The 16,777-nt window shown below is 31.8% G+C and overlaps 3 protein-coding genes across 3 annotated transcripts; 1 reads left to right on the top strand and 2 right to left on the bottom strand.

Moving 5' to 3' along the window:
• Positions 1-3,511: 3,511 nt before the first annotated feature.
• LOC112695283 (ATP synthase delta chain, chloroplastic-like) lies at positions 3,512-4,343 on the bottom strand. Its single transcript, XM_025747558.3, has one exon. The coding sequence runs from the start codon at positions 4,242-4,244 to the stop codon at positions 3,615-3,617; it is 630 nt and encodes a 209-aa protein (XP_025603343.1). The 5' UTR covers positions 4,245-4,343; the 3' UTR covers positions 3,512-3,614.
• Positions 4,344-9,149: 4,806 nt separating this feature from the next.
• On the bottom strand, positions 9,150-11,222 carry LOC114924166 (uncharacterized). The gene is made up of 4 exons (XM_029287749.2): positions 10,939-11,222; positions 10,047-10,131; positions 9,892-9,960; positions 9,150-9,630 (listed from the first exon to the last, which is right to left on the bottom strand). Exons 1-4 carry the CDS (start codon positions 11,055-11,057, stop codon positions 9,529-9,531), a joined length of 375 nt encoding a protein of 124 aa, XP_029143582.1. The 5' UTR covers positions 11,058-11,222; the 3' UTR covers positions 9,150-9,528.
• Positions 11,223-12,626: 1,404 nt separating this feature from the next.
• LOC112695281 (ras-related protein RABA3) lies at positions 12,627-14,434 on the top strand. The gene is made up of 2 exons (XM_025747557.3): positions 12,627-13,452; positions 13,894-14,434. The coding sequence occupies exons 1-2, from the start codon at positions 13,178-13,180 to the stop codon at positions 14,345-14,347; spliced, it is 729 nt and encodes a 242-aa protein (XP_025603342.1). The 5' UTR covers positions 12,627-13,177; the 3' UTR covers positions 14,348-14,434.
• The last annotated feature ends 2,343 nt before the right edge of the window (positions 14,435-16,777 follow it).

Below are 16,777 nucleotides of genomic sequence, written 5' to 3'. Positions count from 1 at the left end.
AAGGAGTATCTAACTTCTAAATTCAAGATGGAGGATTTGAATGAAGTTGATACAATATTAGGCATAAAAGTGCATAAGAATGAAATTGGCTTTACTTTAAGTCAATCTCATTATATCAAAAGGTATTAAAAAACTTTATCATCTCACAATTAAAGAATTCAATACACTCTGATCCTAATCTTAAATTAAAAGAAAACATGTGAAGACCTATAGCACCATTAGAATATACTAGTGCTATAAGAAGTTTAATGTATGCAATGCATTGTACTATACCTGATATAACATTTGATGTGTACAAATTATCAAATTTCACATGAAAATTTAGAAATCAACATTGTAATAAGAGTTCTTGGTTACCTCAAGAAAATTATAAACTTTGGATTACATTATAGTGATTATCCCACAATTTTAGAAGGTTATTCCGACGCAAATTGGATTACAAATCTTAGTGATAACAAATTCATTTCAGGATGAATTTTTACCATAGGTGGTGGAGCAATAATTAGACCTAAAAAAAACAAATCTATATTACACATTCTATTATGAAGGTTGAGTTTGTAGTTTTATCAACTGCAGATAAAGAAGTGAAATTGTTAAAAAATTTGTTATATGATATAAAGCTATGGCCACAGCAGACGATAACTATTTCCATCTTCTGTGATAGTGAATCAACCATGTCTCGAGCATATAATAAAGTTTATAATGTAAAGTCTAGACATATAAGTTTGAGACATGAGTTTGTGAGGCAACTAATAGATGATGGTGTAATTACCATCACTTATGTAAGATCTCAAAGAAATTTAGCAGACCATTTGACTAAAGGTTTGTTAAGGGATAAAATTAAAGAGACTACTGCTAAAATAGAATTAAAACCTATTATTGCTAAATGATGGGAACCCAACCTTATTCTCGTAGACTACTAGTTTCAAGGTTTAATGGGTAATAACAAGTTATTTAGCAATTGAAACACTAAGGTATAGGTTTTAGTGCTATTTACAATAAATTAGGAGGGTGAGTTAAAATTTTTAAGGAAATGATAATATTATTTATCGAAAGATTCTACCTATACGAATATAGGAGTGGTGCCGCTCTAATCGAGAATTTTAGAGGCTTTATTCTCGTAAATATTCATGAAACTAGGATGAGCACAAGACCATATACGTCCTTAAAATATAAACTCTTGAACTTGGAGGGTATAAGTAATGTGTGTAATTTTTGGTACTAGCATATGGAATATGAGTTTAATCGATTAGACACCTATTATGACTTTAAAATTTACACTAAAAGAATGTTTAATCGTAGTGACACATTTTTTATGCATATACTTGTATGGCATTTAAATTTTATTAATAGTGGGGGATTGAAGGGTATTTTACAAATTTGATTAATTAATATTATTAATGTTATTGATATTATTATTAATATTAATAAAAAATACTATTTGTCTAACAAATAATATATTTATTGGCTAAAAGGACACAACTCTTTAAGAATTGGTATGTTCAAAATATTGTGTCTGTTGATAATAGAAAAGACACAATCATTTGTGTACATAACTATAATTACTACGTGCAGTACATATAAATAAGTCCTTGTCCACTATTTTAAAAATAGAAGTACTAAGTGTATATTTTGTTCAAGAGAGTTGAAATTTTTTTACTATTGCTAATTAAAAAAATTCTTAGATTTCATTGTATTTTAGAAAAATATTGTCATCAACCCTATAGCAACTAAATGTGAGGATAAATATCTCTCTAAAAAAATTAATATAATCATATTTTAAAACCATCTTTGTATATCCAACCGTCATAAAAAATAATTCTATTATTAAAAGGGCAAAAAAATATGTCTTTTTTTAATGTTTGAGATTAATTTTAATTTTGTAAAAGTTTTTATTTATTAAATTTTGTACCTAACGTTTCCATATCAATTTCATCTTTCTATCAAAAAAATTAAATATGAATCATAATATTAATCAAAAAATATTAAATTATTTTTGTTCAGTCGACCAGTTAAATTTGTAGGTGGTTTAATTTATTCTCAATGTATATTTATATTTTAATATATATTTTATACTAATAACTAATTTTAATAATTTATTTTAATATACACATATAATTATTTAATTAATTAAACTCACATCTATGTTACTTGAAAGGAAAAATGAATTTTAATTTTTAAATAGGAGTAACTATAGGTATTTTGTTATTTAAATAAAATTAATAAATTATTTATTTAATTAAATATATTTAAAATAATAAAATTTTAAAAAATTATTTAATTAAATAAATAATTAATTTATTTTATTTAAATAAAAAAGCTATAACCATAATATAATAGTTTTTCAAAAGCAAAGGCAAATGCATTCAATGCATTAGAATTTTTATCATTTTCATATAGAAAAGTATAGATAAATAATTTTTAATTAATCAATTTTAAATAATTATAATTAATAATAATTAGTTTTATATTTTTAAAAAATAAAATTTAAATAATTATTAATTATTGATAATTAAATAACATAAAATGCAGTTCAAAAATCTTATTATCTTATTATTGATTAATTTTTTATTGTTTATCTAACAAAATTATTTTCATATTCATAACAATTATATTAGATGTATATTGAAATTAATCACTAAAATTAATTATTAGTATAAAATATATATTAAAATATAAAACATCTATTAAAAATAAATTAAATTAGATATATATCTACATAAAAATATATAGTTGGTTAATTTTAATGTAAAAATAATATTTTTTATATCCTTATATGGCTCTGTGTAGAGGGTGACAAATAGAAAAGTTCGTCCTGCCTCGCCAAAAGTTTGCTATTTGAAGAGTTGGGTCGTCCGATCCTGTCTGTCAAACTTTTTTTATAAACCATTAAATATTAAACAATATATATAATTTTACAACTATTTTAATAAATTTATATTTTTTAAAGACATAAAAAAATTATAATATTTATAAATTTATAAATATTAAAGTGTTTATAATTATAAATATATAATAAATAAGTATAAATCAAGTCTTTTTAAACAAAATACTAAAACTAATATTATCCAAAACATATAATTAAACATTTTTAAATTTATAATTAATCAAACATAAAATATAATTCAAAATATAATTTGGAATATTTTCGATGATCATTTTTTTTCTCTTATAGATTAATAACATAAAAAAATTTATGAAAAAACGACCATAACAAAAAACACTTGCTCCACCAGAAAAGCTTGTCCCACTTAGATAAAGTCCATCAAAATCTACGGATTAAACCGGACAAATCAGGTGAACTTTTTAAGTTTAACGGTTTTAAATTCTATCCTAACCCACTTTTTTAACGGGTTATACAAACCGGTCCGACCCGTTTGCCTCTCCTAGCTCAGTGTCTTGTTGCTTAATTAATCAATAAACAAAGTCTCGGATGCTGTATTTGTTCCCGAAATCCAATGAATCATACATGCAAACAATGAAATGGAATAAAGCAAAACCAAGAGCGAGCTTTGATGGAAGCATAGAAACTCGTAATTGAATTGTAATTTGAGATTTACAATATATATATAGGTTTGAATTGATCATCATCCTTGAACACATTCAATTTGAGTTCAGAAGACAAAAGAGGGTGTTTGCCGCACCTTCTTGGCTATCCCTAACAACTCTTCAGATGACACCAACACCACTTGAGTTCCACAAAGCTCCTCGTAGATCCTCTCGAACTCTTTTAAAACTTCTCCCAAAATTCCCAATTTGCCCTTCTTCATCAGCATCCTCAACAACGCAACCACGTGCCTCTGAAACTTTCCTTGCTTGCCCACCTCCTTCATCATCATCATGGTAGCCGCTGCTTCTTCCTTATCGTTATTATTGCTTGATTGGAGAAACCTCAGGAGCCTCTGAACATCCATGTGAACGGCGTGAAGGGACTTGGTGCTTTGAGCCACCTCTATTATGGCCGCTGCGTACCCAGTGGCTGGCTTTGCATGGAAGATTGGAGAAGAAGAACATGGTTGGAGAGGCGGTGACGATGAGGAAGCAGAGACTGGTAGAAAAGTAGAGGCAGCAGCCTTCTTGCTGGTTCTGGGAATAATGGAAGCAGTGGAAGAAGAAACACAGGGTTGACAGTTGGGAGTGTTGGTTCTTATCAAGTGATGATAGAATAATTCACGATGACGATGAGTTTGTGTGGGTACTGATGGAATCTTGAGGGTTGAAACTGTGCTTGATAATGTATCCATGGAATGATGTAAGACAGAGCATAAAGAAGATGGCAGTTTTGGGGGAAATGGATTTTAGTACTAGAAGAGGCCTAATGAGATGTGAGGATAAGTTTTTGCCACATAGGCCATGGCTGTAGAGGGTTACTGTGAAGGTGAAACTAACCTTGTCATTTTTGTGGGATCCATCGTTCAACTTTTTTTGGACTTGATCATTGAACCCTTTTTTTTTTTGTCAGGTCATTGAACTTAAATTAAGGGATGCAAATAGTCAAGCACTGTTGGTCACACTTCTAGAATATTTTTTTAGGGCTTTAAGAACTCTTGTTTCCCATGACCAAAAACCATAAAAGAAGTCTTGTTTCCTAAACGGGCTCATTGTACTTAAAATGAGAGCTCAAAGAGGGCTTCAACATTAAAAATATAAAGCAAAAATAAGTAGCCCAACACAAAAGGGAGCGAGAGTGGACCAACTCTCTTCTCACTGATGAGGATTAAGCTTGCATCTAGGGATGTCAATGGGACAGGGCGGGAACCGGGGATGCCTCCCTACTTCCTATTCCCACCCCTAGATTTACTCCCCATCCACATTTTTCACAAGGCCCATTCCTCGTGGAGACCCCATTTCCCATCTATCTGATAGATCTAACTAATTTTTAATTTTCATATGAATAGAGGTGTAAGTATTCATTCTATAAAAAAATAACAAGATTTTATACAAAAAGTCTAAACAACAAGATGGTGACTTCTTTCGAGATGACACAATGGGGATGCAACGGCAAGCCAGATAATAGAGAAGTGGACAAGGTGGGAGACGCGGCAACAGAGAGGAGAATGGACATGACGACAAAGTTACGGAAAGGAACACCGCAAATAGAGAGTACGATGCAGTGAGGATCATTGCACGGTGAGGTGTGACGATGCGGTGAGAAGGGAGAGCGGCGAGAGGGTGGCTGCAGAGAGGTTGGATGGAGTATGGATAACGTTAGAGATTTCTGAATTGAAGAAGAGTTATGCAAATGAGGATTAGGAGTTTTTGGTTTCTGTATATATGTGTGTGTGTGAAATGACTAAAAAACTTATATGAGAAATAAACTATTAAGGACAATTCAGTAAATTTATAAACTTCGGGGATTAGCGGGGATAGGGCGGGGATCTCCGCTCGAGTCCTCACGTCTGCTTCGGGGAAATTTTGTTCCCTGTCCCTATCTCTACGGAAAAAATTTTTCGCAATCGGATTCCCATTCGGGACAGTCTCCGCAGGGATTCCCGCGTCTCGGGGAGTTTTGCCATCCCTACTTGCATCGTGAGGGCACCACAAGGCCTGGTTTAATAACAATTATATTTGTCTGGTTAAAAAGTGCATTTTTTTTAGTCAAATGAATTGGACAACTATTAACTCTAAATATTATATTTATGCATTACACAACCACACAATACACAACACACTTACACATTACATAGATACACACTATAGACTTTAAAACACTCTTAGTTAGGACTTAAATTCAAATACAGCTTGCAAAAGACATATAAATATGTCATCTGTGCTAGGCCTTAGTTGCAAAAAGTATATCTTTAAATCTTAATTATGACTAGAAAGTTGATTATGAAACTCAAAAAAACCAAGAAGAGTGTGTGTATAAATGTGTAACTTGACAAAAAAAAAAGCTGCATCCCAAGAGAGAAAAAAAAAGAGAGAATTAAACTGCATTGATTACAAACAAAAAAAAGTTATTGTTATAAAGACTACTCCACATAAAAATAACACTATAAACAAAAGAGGTTTACAAAATATATTATAAAAAGGGTTAGATGACTATTAGAATTTAATATTTTTTTTAGGTGTTTGCTAAGGTACGATAATAAATTTATACGTATCGATACAATAAAAATAAGAACAAATAACAAAACGCCATATGGATTATATTATCTACATCAGTATTTATTTTTTAAAAAAATATATATCATATCCATATTTTTACTAAAATATCCTTATAATTTAAAAAAAATTAAAAATGTTTTTTTATTTAATTTTACAAAAAGACCCAAATACCCCTTTTTTTATGTTAGAACAAAATTTATCTCCTAAAATTAATCAAATCTTAAAATTGAACTAATTTATATTTATAAATTTTAAACAATTTAAAAAATAAAACAACATCTGCTATCAATTTTGTGGATACTATTCCATAAACCATAATTTCTACACATCTGAAAAACAAAAATTCAAAAGAACTGTTATTCATCTTGCCTGGTTTTCTTACATCTTTCTCAAAGAACGTCTCTCTCTCTCTCTCTCTCAATTCGCATACTGAAACTCTCTCTTCTCTCTCACACTAGCCCACTACAGTCTCTCTCAGTCTCACTCGAGCCTCATCTCAGTCACACTCGCCGGCGTCTCCATGTGTCGCGGCCTTCCCTGGGCTCCTCGTTGCTGGCGACAGGAGCAACTCGTCTGATCGTCGTCGCTCGTCGTCTTCTGGTTTTGGACCTCGCCGTCGCCGTGGACCGTAGTCCCTTGGTGAGTCCCTGCATCGTCGCTTCCCCTATTCTGTCTTTTCCAGATTTTCCTTCTCCTTGTATTTTGAGATGATGTTGAATTGCTAATCAATTAATTTACTTTGTTTCTGATCTAAATGTTGCTGTAAATCATGAATGATGTAGGATTTTCTGAATTTGGTGCTAATAACATGAGCTAACTTTTGGGTTGATGAAAATCATCACTGAGTTAAATTTGGAGCTAAATTTTTTGTTAATGAAAATTATCAATGAGTTGAATTTGTTGCTTTAATAATAAATTTGATTCTTAGTATTGATTGATTTGATTCTTACATAGGCAGTATTGGTCAAACTCCAAATTTGTCTGGAAAATATATAGATGTTGACTTTGAGATCACTCCATGGACTAGATTTACTTGTTCGGTTATGTTTTGCTGTATGTTTCTATTCTGTTTTATCTTTTCATGTGCAATTGTGCATGCAATAGTTAATCTTTTTGCTGACTAGTATTCTAAGATTAGCTTTTAACAAATTAAGGTAGATAGCGCTAATGAGCCCTTATTTAATTGAGTGCTCTTAAAATATTTGCCAGTAAAATTATTGTAATAATTTTCTTAAAATTGTTCATTTTATAATAATTGAATCAAAGAAGTTGTACCAACTTGATCTTGAAGAAGAAACGAATTATCTTTTGGGAAAGAGGAAGAAGAAGAAGCCCTTTCCCAGTGGAGCCTCCACGGCACCTGCCAAATTTTCTGATGCTTTCACAGAATCCAATTGTAATACCGTATCTAATGCCTTTGTTTGTTGTGTTTCAGGTATTTTTAGGAATTCTTTGCACAAGAGGCGCACCACTGGTGGAAAGAAGAAGGTTTGAGGTTTGGAGGAAGAAGAAAAAGTCTGCTTTCACTCTCTTTTTCAATTCTCTATGTTTTTCTTAATTTTTTTTCCGAAGTGCCTTAGTTTCTCTTAGTTTCAAAACCAAATCCCCCCAAATTTCAACCCTCGTCTGAATTTCAACCCAAATCCTTGGTCCATGTTCAATACCAAGATGATGGCACAGAACTTTGTAGTTGATTTGAATAAGCCCTTTGTTGATCAATGATTCTAATATTTACTTGGATCACTAATTTCACATTATTGCTTTTGGATCATATTTACAGCTGTAGTAATTTTTGGAGACTGATTTTGAATATTTTTTGACGTTATTGCTTGAGATCCTAGGTGTGTGGACATGCAGATGGCCTTCTATTTCTGTTGTGGTCAATGAGACTAAAGGCTATAACAAACAAATTAATAAAATTGTGTCATTGCACATATATAAGAAATCATTGAAATTTTCCAAGCGCATATGATCTATTTTGGTTGCAGAGTTGGACGATGTCAGAATTTCTTTTATATCTAGGTCGAGCTAAGTTTGTGAAGTTTTCATTAGAAGTATGAATTTCTCTTATACAAGTCTTTTTTTCCCCTACAAAAATGCTTCCTAAATTGTGTTTCTCTATTAAAAATTTTATGCCTGTTAATGAATGAAAGTCATACTTTTGTGTCACTGAATGACAAGACCACCATTCTCAGGCACTACAAAAAACTCCTGGATTTACATCAACCTATAGTCAGAAGGCGCATAACAGATGGCTGAGTTAATTGTACCATTAAAGTAATGTAGATAATTATGGGATATAATTCCAGCATAATCTATCATATAGTTGTTTTAATCTGCTATCTGCATATAATACACGACATGTAAAATATTAATCTCAAAAGTTTGATGGCTGTGAGTTTGACTTATTTATATTTGGGAATAATTGTTAGCTCACATGCAATTTTTCAACAATAGGAGAAAAAAGATTATGTAGTAACTTACCGACTTCTTGGTGTGCACATGGCACACATAGCATTAACTTTGTATGTTTTTCAAAAGAGTACAAAAGCTCTATAGGCTAATTAGTTTTTTTTTATCTACATGGGATCTCAAGTTGAGGTCTTAATTTATTCACATTTACTTTTTAGTTATTTTTATGAAGGTTCATTCATTTGTGCTAAGTGATTTCAATTAGTTTATAGGTTTTTATTACCGCAGAACTAACTCTCAGTGCTTCTATTACACAAAAACAAAAATCGCAAAATAGCAGTGAAACAAATTCAAAGAGCAAATGCAGAGTTAGTAATATATATTTATGAAAAACAATAATAAAAGACATACTTATCAATCACCATTAATTTACTTTGAATGCTTTTGTTTATAACTCTTTTTTTTTAATTTAATTTTGTAATTTACATTTTTGGATTAAATTATTCTAAAATAAATTAAAATGTAAATTGAAAAATAAAAATTCAATCACCATTAAATTAAAATAGTAAAATTCATGCATGATATAAATTATAAAGCAGGACAAAGAATATTGATAGACTAAGGATAAATTCCAGAGAAAAATAAGGAGTACTTCAAGGATGTTCCAACATGAGTGTATCCAGTAACAATATTCTAGATGGCTGATCTATCATAAGAACAAGTCAAAGAAACTGGTTCGCATATATACATTCACAACAAACTGTTTTCTCCACATTCAACTAGTTGTTCCTTGTCGCTTCCTCCATTGATGATTGTTATGAAATATTGACGAATTTGGAGTCCCCAGCAGCAGATAACTGAGCTGCTTCTTCACTTTTATACACCAATTTTGTTGTTCTCTTAAATCAATTAGCTTTGTACACCTTAATATTGCCCTATGCAGTTGTTAGCAGTCCCAAACTTTGTGGCTAGGAACATATAAATAGCTATCAAATGGTTAATCTTTTTCTAGTTTCTCGTCCCAATCACCCTTTGGGCTCTCCAACAAATCACCTGAGTAAGACCCATCTGATTGACCAATACATTCAAATTGCTGGATAGAAAATTCTCCTGGATGGTAAGAGAGAAACACTCAGAAAAGCCCTTGGAAAGATAAGAAAAAAGAAATAATTGATCAATTTATAAATTAACCATATCTAGTTCTAAAGTCTTATGGACTTTTCAAAATCAAGTTTGCAAGATGTATGTACAAGATCAGGATCAATGTGTGCACAATGCATGTCACATTTACAAATCCTTGCATCACAAACAATGCATACGAAAGTTAAGTATTTAACAGACAAATAGAAGGCCATGGCATAGATTTTAAACCTCATAGAATGGAATTATGTGTGAAGGAGACACCATATTGATGAAGGCATATCCCACATTACACTTGTTCTGCAAGAAGAAACAGACAATCAGCCAACCTGACCAAAAGACTCCATCATCTTTGGTGAAAAAAAGAAAAATTTGGATTCATATACCTTAAAATCAATTGGCAAGTACATTAAGTCATAAGTGCCATGGTGATTCTCATCAATTGCAGCAAAAAGCATCTTTGATGCGTACCTTAAAGCAACCACAATGAGCAATTGTTAATAACTATTTGTATCAAATTATTAAAACAGCAAAAACTTGACTAGGATAGGAAGCTTCTTTAATTGTTCTCACTTGTTAGGAATGCTTTTAATCATCAAAGTCGTCCTTGTATCTTCACCACAGAGGATTTCTTCAAGATCAAGTTGGCACAACTTTTTTGAATCAATTATTATAAAATGATTTTAAGAGAATTATTACAATGATTTTACCAACAAGTATTCTAAGAGCACTCATTTAAATAAGGTCTCATTAGCGCTATCTACCTTAATTTGTTAAAAGCTAATCTCAGAATACTAGTCAGCAAAAAGATTAACTAATGCATGCACAAAAGCACATGAAAAGATAAAACAGAATAGAAACATACAGCAAAACATAACCAAATAAGTAAATCTAGTCCAAGGAGTGATCTCAAAGTCAGCATCTATATCTTCACCAGACAAATTTGGAGCTTGACCAATACTGCCTATGTAAGAACAAATCAATCAATACTAAGAATCAAATTTATTATTAAAGCAACAAATTCAACTCATTGATAATTTTCATCAACAAAAAATTTAGCTCCAAATTTAACTCAGTGATGATTTTCATCAACCCAAAAGTTAGCTCATGTTATTAGCACCAAATTCAGAAAATCCTACATCATTCATGATTTACAGCAACATTTAGATCAGAAACAAAGTAATTTAATTGATTAGCAATTCAACATCATCTCAAAATACAAGGAGAAGGGAAATATGGAAAAGACAGAATAGGGGAAGCGACGATGCAGGGACTCACCAACGGACTACGGTCCACGGCGACGGCGAGGTCCGAAACCAGAAGACGACGAGCGACGACGATCCAACGAGTTGCTCCTGTCGCCGGCAACGAGGAGCCCAGGGAAGGCCGCGACACATGGAGACGCCGGCGAGTGTGACTGAGATGAGGCTCGAGTGAGACTGAGAAAGAATGTAGTGGGCTAGTGTGAGAGAGAAGAGAGAGTTTCAGTATGCGAATTGAGAGAGAGAGACACGTTCTTTAAGAAAACTCAGGCAAGACGAAGAACAGTTCTTTTGAATTTCTATTTTTCAGATGTGTAGAAATTAGGGTTTATGGAATACTATCCACGAAATTGATAGCAGATGTTGTTTTATTTTTTTAAATTGTTTAAAATTTATAAATATAAATTAGCTCAATTTTAAGATTTGATTAATTTTAGGAGATAAATTTTGTTCTAACATAAAAAAAAGGGTATTTGGATTTTTTTGTAAAATTAAATAAAAAATATTTTTTATTTTTGCTAAATTATAAGGATATTTTAGTAAAAATATTGATATGATATATATTTTTTTAAAAAAATAAATACTGATGTAGATAATATAATCCACATGGTATTTTGTTATTTGTCCTTATTTTTATTGTATCGGTACGTATAAATTTATCATCGTACCGTAGCAAACACTTTTTTTTTATCAGTTATTAGTTAGTAATATTTAAAAGTGTAAACTAAAAGTATGATATTGAATTATTAAATGAAAAAAATGGAACTAATTATTAAAAGCACTGACAAAAAAGTGAAAAACAATACATTCTATTAGATTTCGAATTTTTCTTGTATCTTATATTTTGGTCCAAACTATAAAATTGTTATTTTTTTTTTTTAATTTACAGCTTTGCTGTGCTGTACATGTAATCATGTAGGGCGTACCTTTTTCCAATTTTTTTCCTGAATTATATATAGTGGAAGAAGTAATCAGTAATAAAAAGTAAATCATTCTTATGAATATAGATTATATAAGTTGAAGGTTCAAAGAAAAGAATAAGAAATCACTAAAATACAGGTAGAGATTTTATCAAATATATTCAATATCAATTGGTAGAGCATGGGTTGCAATAACTAATGATTCAGAAGGTCGTAAATTTCCTAGCAGTCTAGCACCCCAAGCTGCATGTGTCGGTGCAGGAAATCACTATTCACTGCAATTGCCAAATGCCAATTGATTTAAAGAATGTTTTTCTTTTATCAGCGTATGGTCACGGCATTGCGCCCCGATGGACCAATGAGGGACACAAACAAAATTCTGCTATGCTCCTTTCAAGTGTAGCTGGAAAATATTGGTAGGCCATGCTCCTGCGTGTTACACGCCTAAACATATATACTCTTAATTTAATTAAATGACCGAAAAAGATTAAGACATGATGCATATGCATAGTAAAGAAAGAATACAATAATAATCTTTGAGAAGAGTTCAACCATTCTTAGAATTTATTATTTTTGACCAATACTTTTAACTAGATTCTTATAGTTTAACAATCAAACAACATACTTTTAATGAGGTGTTAAACCTTGTTATTTTTTAGGTGGAGTTTAATTTGAAGTTTCTGTGTGTGTCGATTCTTCCGTATATAAATAATTGAGGCCCACTTGCGCCGATTCACCTTGGTAAAATCGTATCATAAAAGCAACTAAGAATCTCCATACCTACATCATTATATTGGAAGAAAATCACGTATGAGTGGCAGGCACCAATGCATAGCTTATAAGGCTTGAGCTGTTTTTGGTACTGTCTGCATGAAAAGTAAAGAAAAGAATTTAACAAAACCCTTAACCTAAGCGCTAAGGCAAATTAAACCATCGCAGCATTCAGCAAACTTTATAAGATTTTGATTAATTATACATATTTTTTTGGCAGCAGAAAGGCCAATAATTGCCAAGAATAAGGGCCATATAAAACATAGGCAAATTCCGTATATAATTGGGGGTGGTACACTAATATTGGTAAAGCATTAAAGTGAGACAAGGAGTGGGCCACGTTGTTCCATATTGCCCATTTCTTATGGCACTATTGATTCAACACTGGTCTTGTCTGTCTCTCTTTTTCAACTTTCCTCTACTTTCTCCTACTTACCTCCACAATACTAAGACCAATTATTAGTATCTTTTGGTTTTCTAAACACTAGTAAACAAGTTTGGGCAAGAAAAATAGCAGCATCACCTCAGCTTTTATTATTGCATTGAGGTTGTGAAGCTAAGAAAATGAACCAGGAAATGAATGGGATTGAGGGTGAGAGAGCAAGGGAGAATAATGATAACAATAATGTGAATGTGCCGGAGAGAATAGATTATGTGTTCAAGGTGGTTGTGATTGGAGACTCGGCAGTGGGGAAGACTCAAATACTGTCTAGGTTTGCAAAGAATGAGTTCTGCTTTGACTCAAAGTCCACCATCGGAGTTGAGTTCCAGACCAGGACTGTCACCATTGGTGGCAAACTCATCAAAGCACAGATCTGGGACACTGCTGGCCAAGAAAGGTTCATTCTATTCACTTCATTCCTTTCTCTCTCTCTTCTTTCCAACTTCCAATGAACATTGCTATTTTTTACCAACAGTACTCATACATACTCCACAAGTACTCTGTTATTTCTACATGTTTTTGTTCTTATAATTAAGATCGTCAAAAATCACTGAAACATCAATCTACCGATATATTTGAAGGAAAAATCTAGAGGACCAGCAACTTTGATGATAAATTTTGGCCAGCATATAACCAACAAAGAAAAGTAAGCCATTTGATGAAATCTCACACCAATTTCACACTATTAAAATTATTATTGTCATTGATGACTATTTGATGACTATAATTCACAGAAGTTGTTGGTCCCTAGCACTTCTCGTATTTGAAAGTTTTCCTTTGTTATATGTATTCACTTCAAAGTTGTATGTGTATTGAGCCATTTTGCTTACACATATAGGTACAGGGCAGTGACAAGTGCGTACTACAGAGGAGCATTAGGAGCAATGGTGGTGTACGACATAACAAAGAGGCAGACATTTGATCACGTGGCGAGGTGGATAGAGGAGCTGAGGGCGCATGCAGACACTTCCATAGTCATAATGTTAATTGGGAACAAGGGTGACCTTGTGGAGAAGAGAGCAGTGCGGACGGAGTATGCGGTGGAGTTTGCGGAGGAACAGGGGCTCTTCTTCTCGGAGACTTCAGCTCTCAGCGGTGAGAATGTGGAGAGTGCCTTCTTCAAGTTGCTTCAACACATCCATTTCGTGGTCTCTAAGAAGTCATTGCAATCTGCCAACAATGTCATTAATAATGCTGTCACTCTTAAGGGATCAAAGATTGATGTAATCTCTGGTAATGACTTAGAGTCAGAGATTACTGAGATTAAGAAAGTCTCTTCATGCTCTTGTTGATTATTATTCTTATTAAGTTTATTTTACAAAACTCAAAACTACACGTATATAGTGGCAATGTGATGGGTAAGGATGATTGATTCTTCAGATCTTGGCTTTTAATTCAACTGCACCTGTTTGTTCACTTTAATTAGACACTTCAATTCTTTAAGAGTGTGTTTTAAGATGAGATTAAACCCTCAAAACTTGTCTTATTTAATATTTATTAATTATTGTAATAATTAATTAATATTAAATAAAATAAGTTATAATTAATTTTTGACTATTTTTTTATTATCAAACATATTTTTGCTAAAATAAATATAACACTAATCATAGAGTTAAAAAATTAAATAAAATTATTTTTTAAAAAAATATTATTTAATTTAATTTAATTTTTAGTTTTTATTCTAAAAATTTTAATATTTTGTGTCTCTATTTTTTAGAAATATTAAAAAAGCTGATGTTGTATTCCAAGATTAAGATTTTAAATTCAATCTTTCGTCACAAAATATTATACTCAGCTCAATTTTAGTCTAAAGAAACAAAGGCAGCCTAAGAGACCAATTTGTTTGTCATTTTTTATGGAAAATAAATAAATAAATAGGTTGAGACTTGAGAGTATAGAAGTCTAGAACATTAGAGTAAAGTAGTAAGCAGTGAATACAGTTTCGGCCTTAATTTAGTTTTTCTTTTCTGTTTTGTCCAAAACATTATATTCGTTTATAAGGCCCATAATTTAGAACTCTCTACATGGGCCCAACTTTCGGGAGGAACTTGTGCCAATTTTTAAAAATTTGGGCTCAACAATCAAAGCCTATACCTTGAACTTCATAAAATACAACTATTTGAATACCAAAAATATATCCCAAATTAAAAATACGTAAAAATGGTTGAACAATTAAAATTTTGCTGCATGTCCAACAAAAAACAAAAACCATACTTACTGAAATATATTTTCAGAATGAAATAGTTAAACCCTTTTTATGTTGTGTTTTTTTTAATTAAATAAATATGACTTTTTTATTTACTAGATTAATGATTCAAATTTTTAAAATTTAGAATTAGAATATTTTATTTTTTATTTTAAATATCAAGTTAATTTTTAAAAAATAATGCACTCTTTTACTTTCTAAAGCACATTAGCATTAAGCAAATTTTGGATATATATGTGTGTTTTGGCACTATATACTTAAACTGCCAACGTAGTTGCCGAAATAAATTCTGATTGCATTTTTCTTGGACTAAATTTTTATAGTGGTCTTTTAGATTCGATTTGTGCACCAATTTAGCCTTTGAGATTCTAATTGCACTATTCTGATCCTCGAGATTGCACTCCAGGTTACATACTGACCCTTTACGCCAATTCCGGCGTAAGTCAGCAACCGACTTGCTGATGTGGCACAACCACTATCAGCTAGGATAAACATAACGGATAGATGACGTGGATAGTGTTTTGCAATTCTCCAATTTAGTCCATGTTCCCTTTGTAAACCCTAAAGCTTTTTCTGCTTTCTCTCATTTTGGTTTTCTCCATTGACGTCTCGTTCTTTATCTCTTGTCTATATCAATAGTCATCCTCCATGATAGGAACTGAGAGCCACGTTACAGGAAGCTCGAACTGGTCATCATCGACGGAGAACTGGACAAGAAGCACGACGCAAAGCAGACATGGGTGAGTTACGGAGTAGTGCGGCTGTGGTTGTCGCCTTGTACTTAGGTGGTCAACGACAGAGACACATCCTAATAAGTCCTTCTCTAGTTGTCCCAACTATAATGTGAGTAAAGGTAACTTTTTTCTAATTTAATTTTTTGTGGTTGTCACATAATTTGTAAAGGGTTATTTGCAGACAAGTGAAAAAAAAAATGGTGTGACTTATTCATTTGGACAGATTGTGATATTGTGTGCAAGAGGAGCTGGCTGAAAAAGCTGTTATAAGAGATGATGATGGTCAAATGAAAATGAACTTTGCATGGCGGCTGGCAAAATGGAAGCAAACTTTAGAAATTTGAAATTCATGATTCAAGTTCTTGGTTTTGGGTTTTTGGTAGTTGTTTTTGTAGGAATGATGATGTTAAAGAGTTGAGAACATGACAATGTAATATAATGTAATATAATGAATGAAAGTGTTTTGGGTCTATTTTATCTGTTGTGGTTGTGGCTCTGTGGACTCCACGGTTCTGTTATTGATGTTACTTTTATTAATGTAATGTCATGTAAAATGAACAGAAAATACAAGTTAATAATTAATAGCAAGGTTGATTAAAACCATCCATAGTATTACTTAATCAAAATCAAAATACCACAGAGCATTTATAGCTTTTACAAAATGCAGTCATAAGTATTTGACAAAAGCAAGTAGTATGACATACTTGACTAAACTTAACAACATGAACAAAGTAGCTTATAGTGAGCATAGTCACAGTTTTTTAAACAAAAAATGAACAGTA

Source organism: Arachis hypogaea, chromosome 6 (assembly GCF_003086295.3).
Source record: "Arachis hypogaea cultivar Tifrunner chromosome 6, arahy.Tifrunner.gnm2.J5K5, whole genome shotgun sequence".
In the NCBI taxonomy this organism is placed as follows: domain Eukaryota; kingdom Viridiplantae; phylum Streptophyta; class Magnoliopsida; order Fabales; family Fabaceae; genus Arachis; species Arachis hypogaea.
This window is presented reverse-complemented; position numbering and strand designations above follow the sequence as displayed.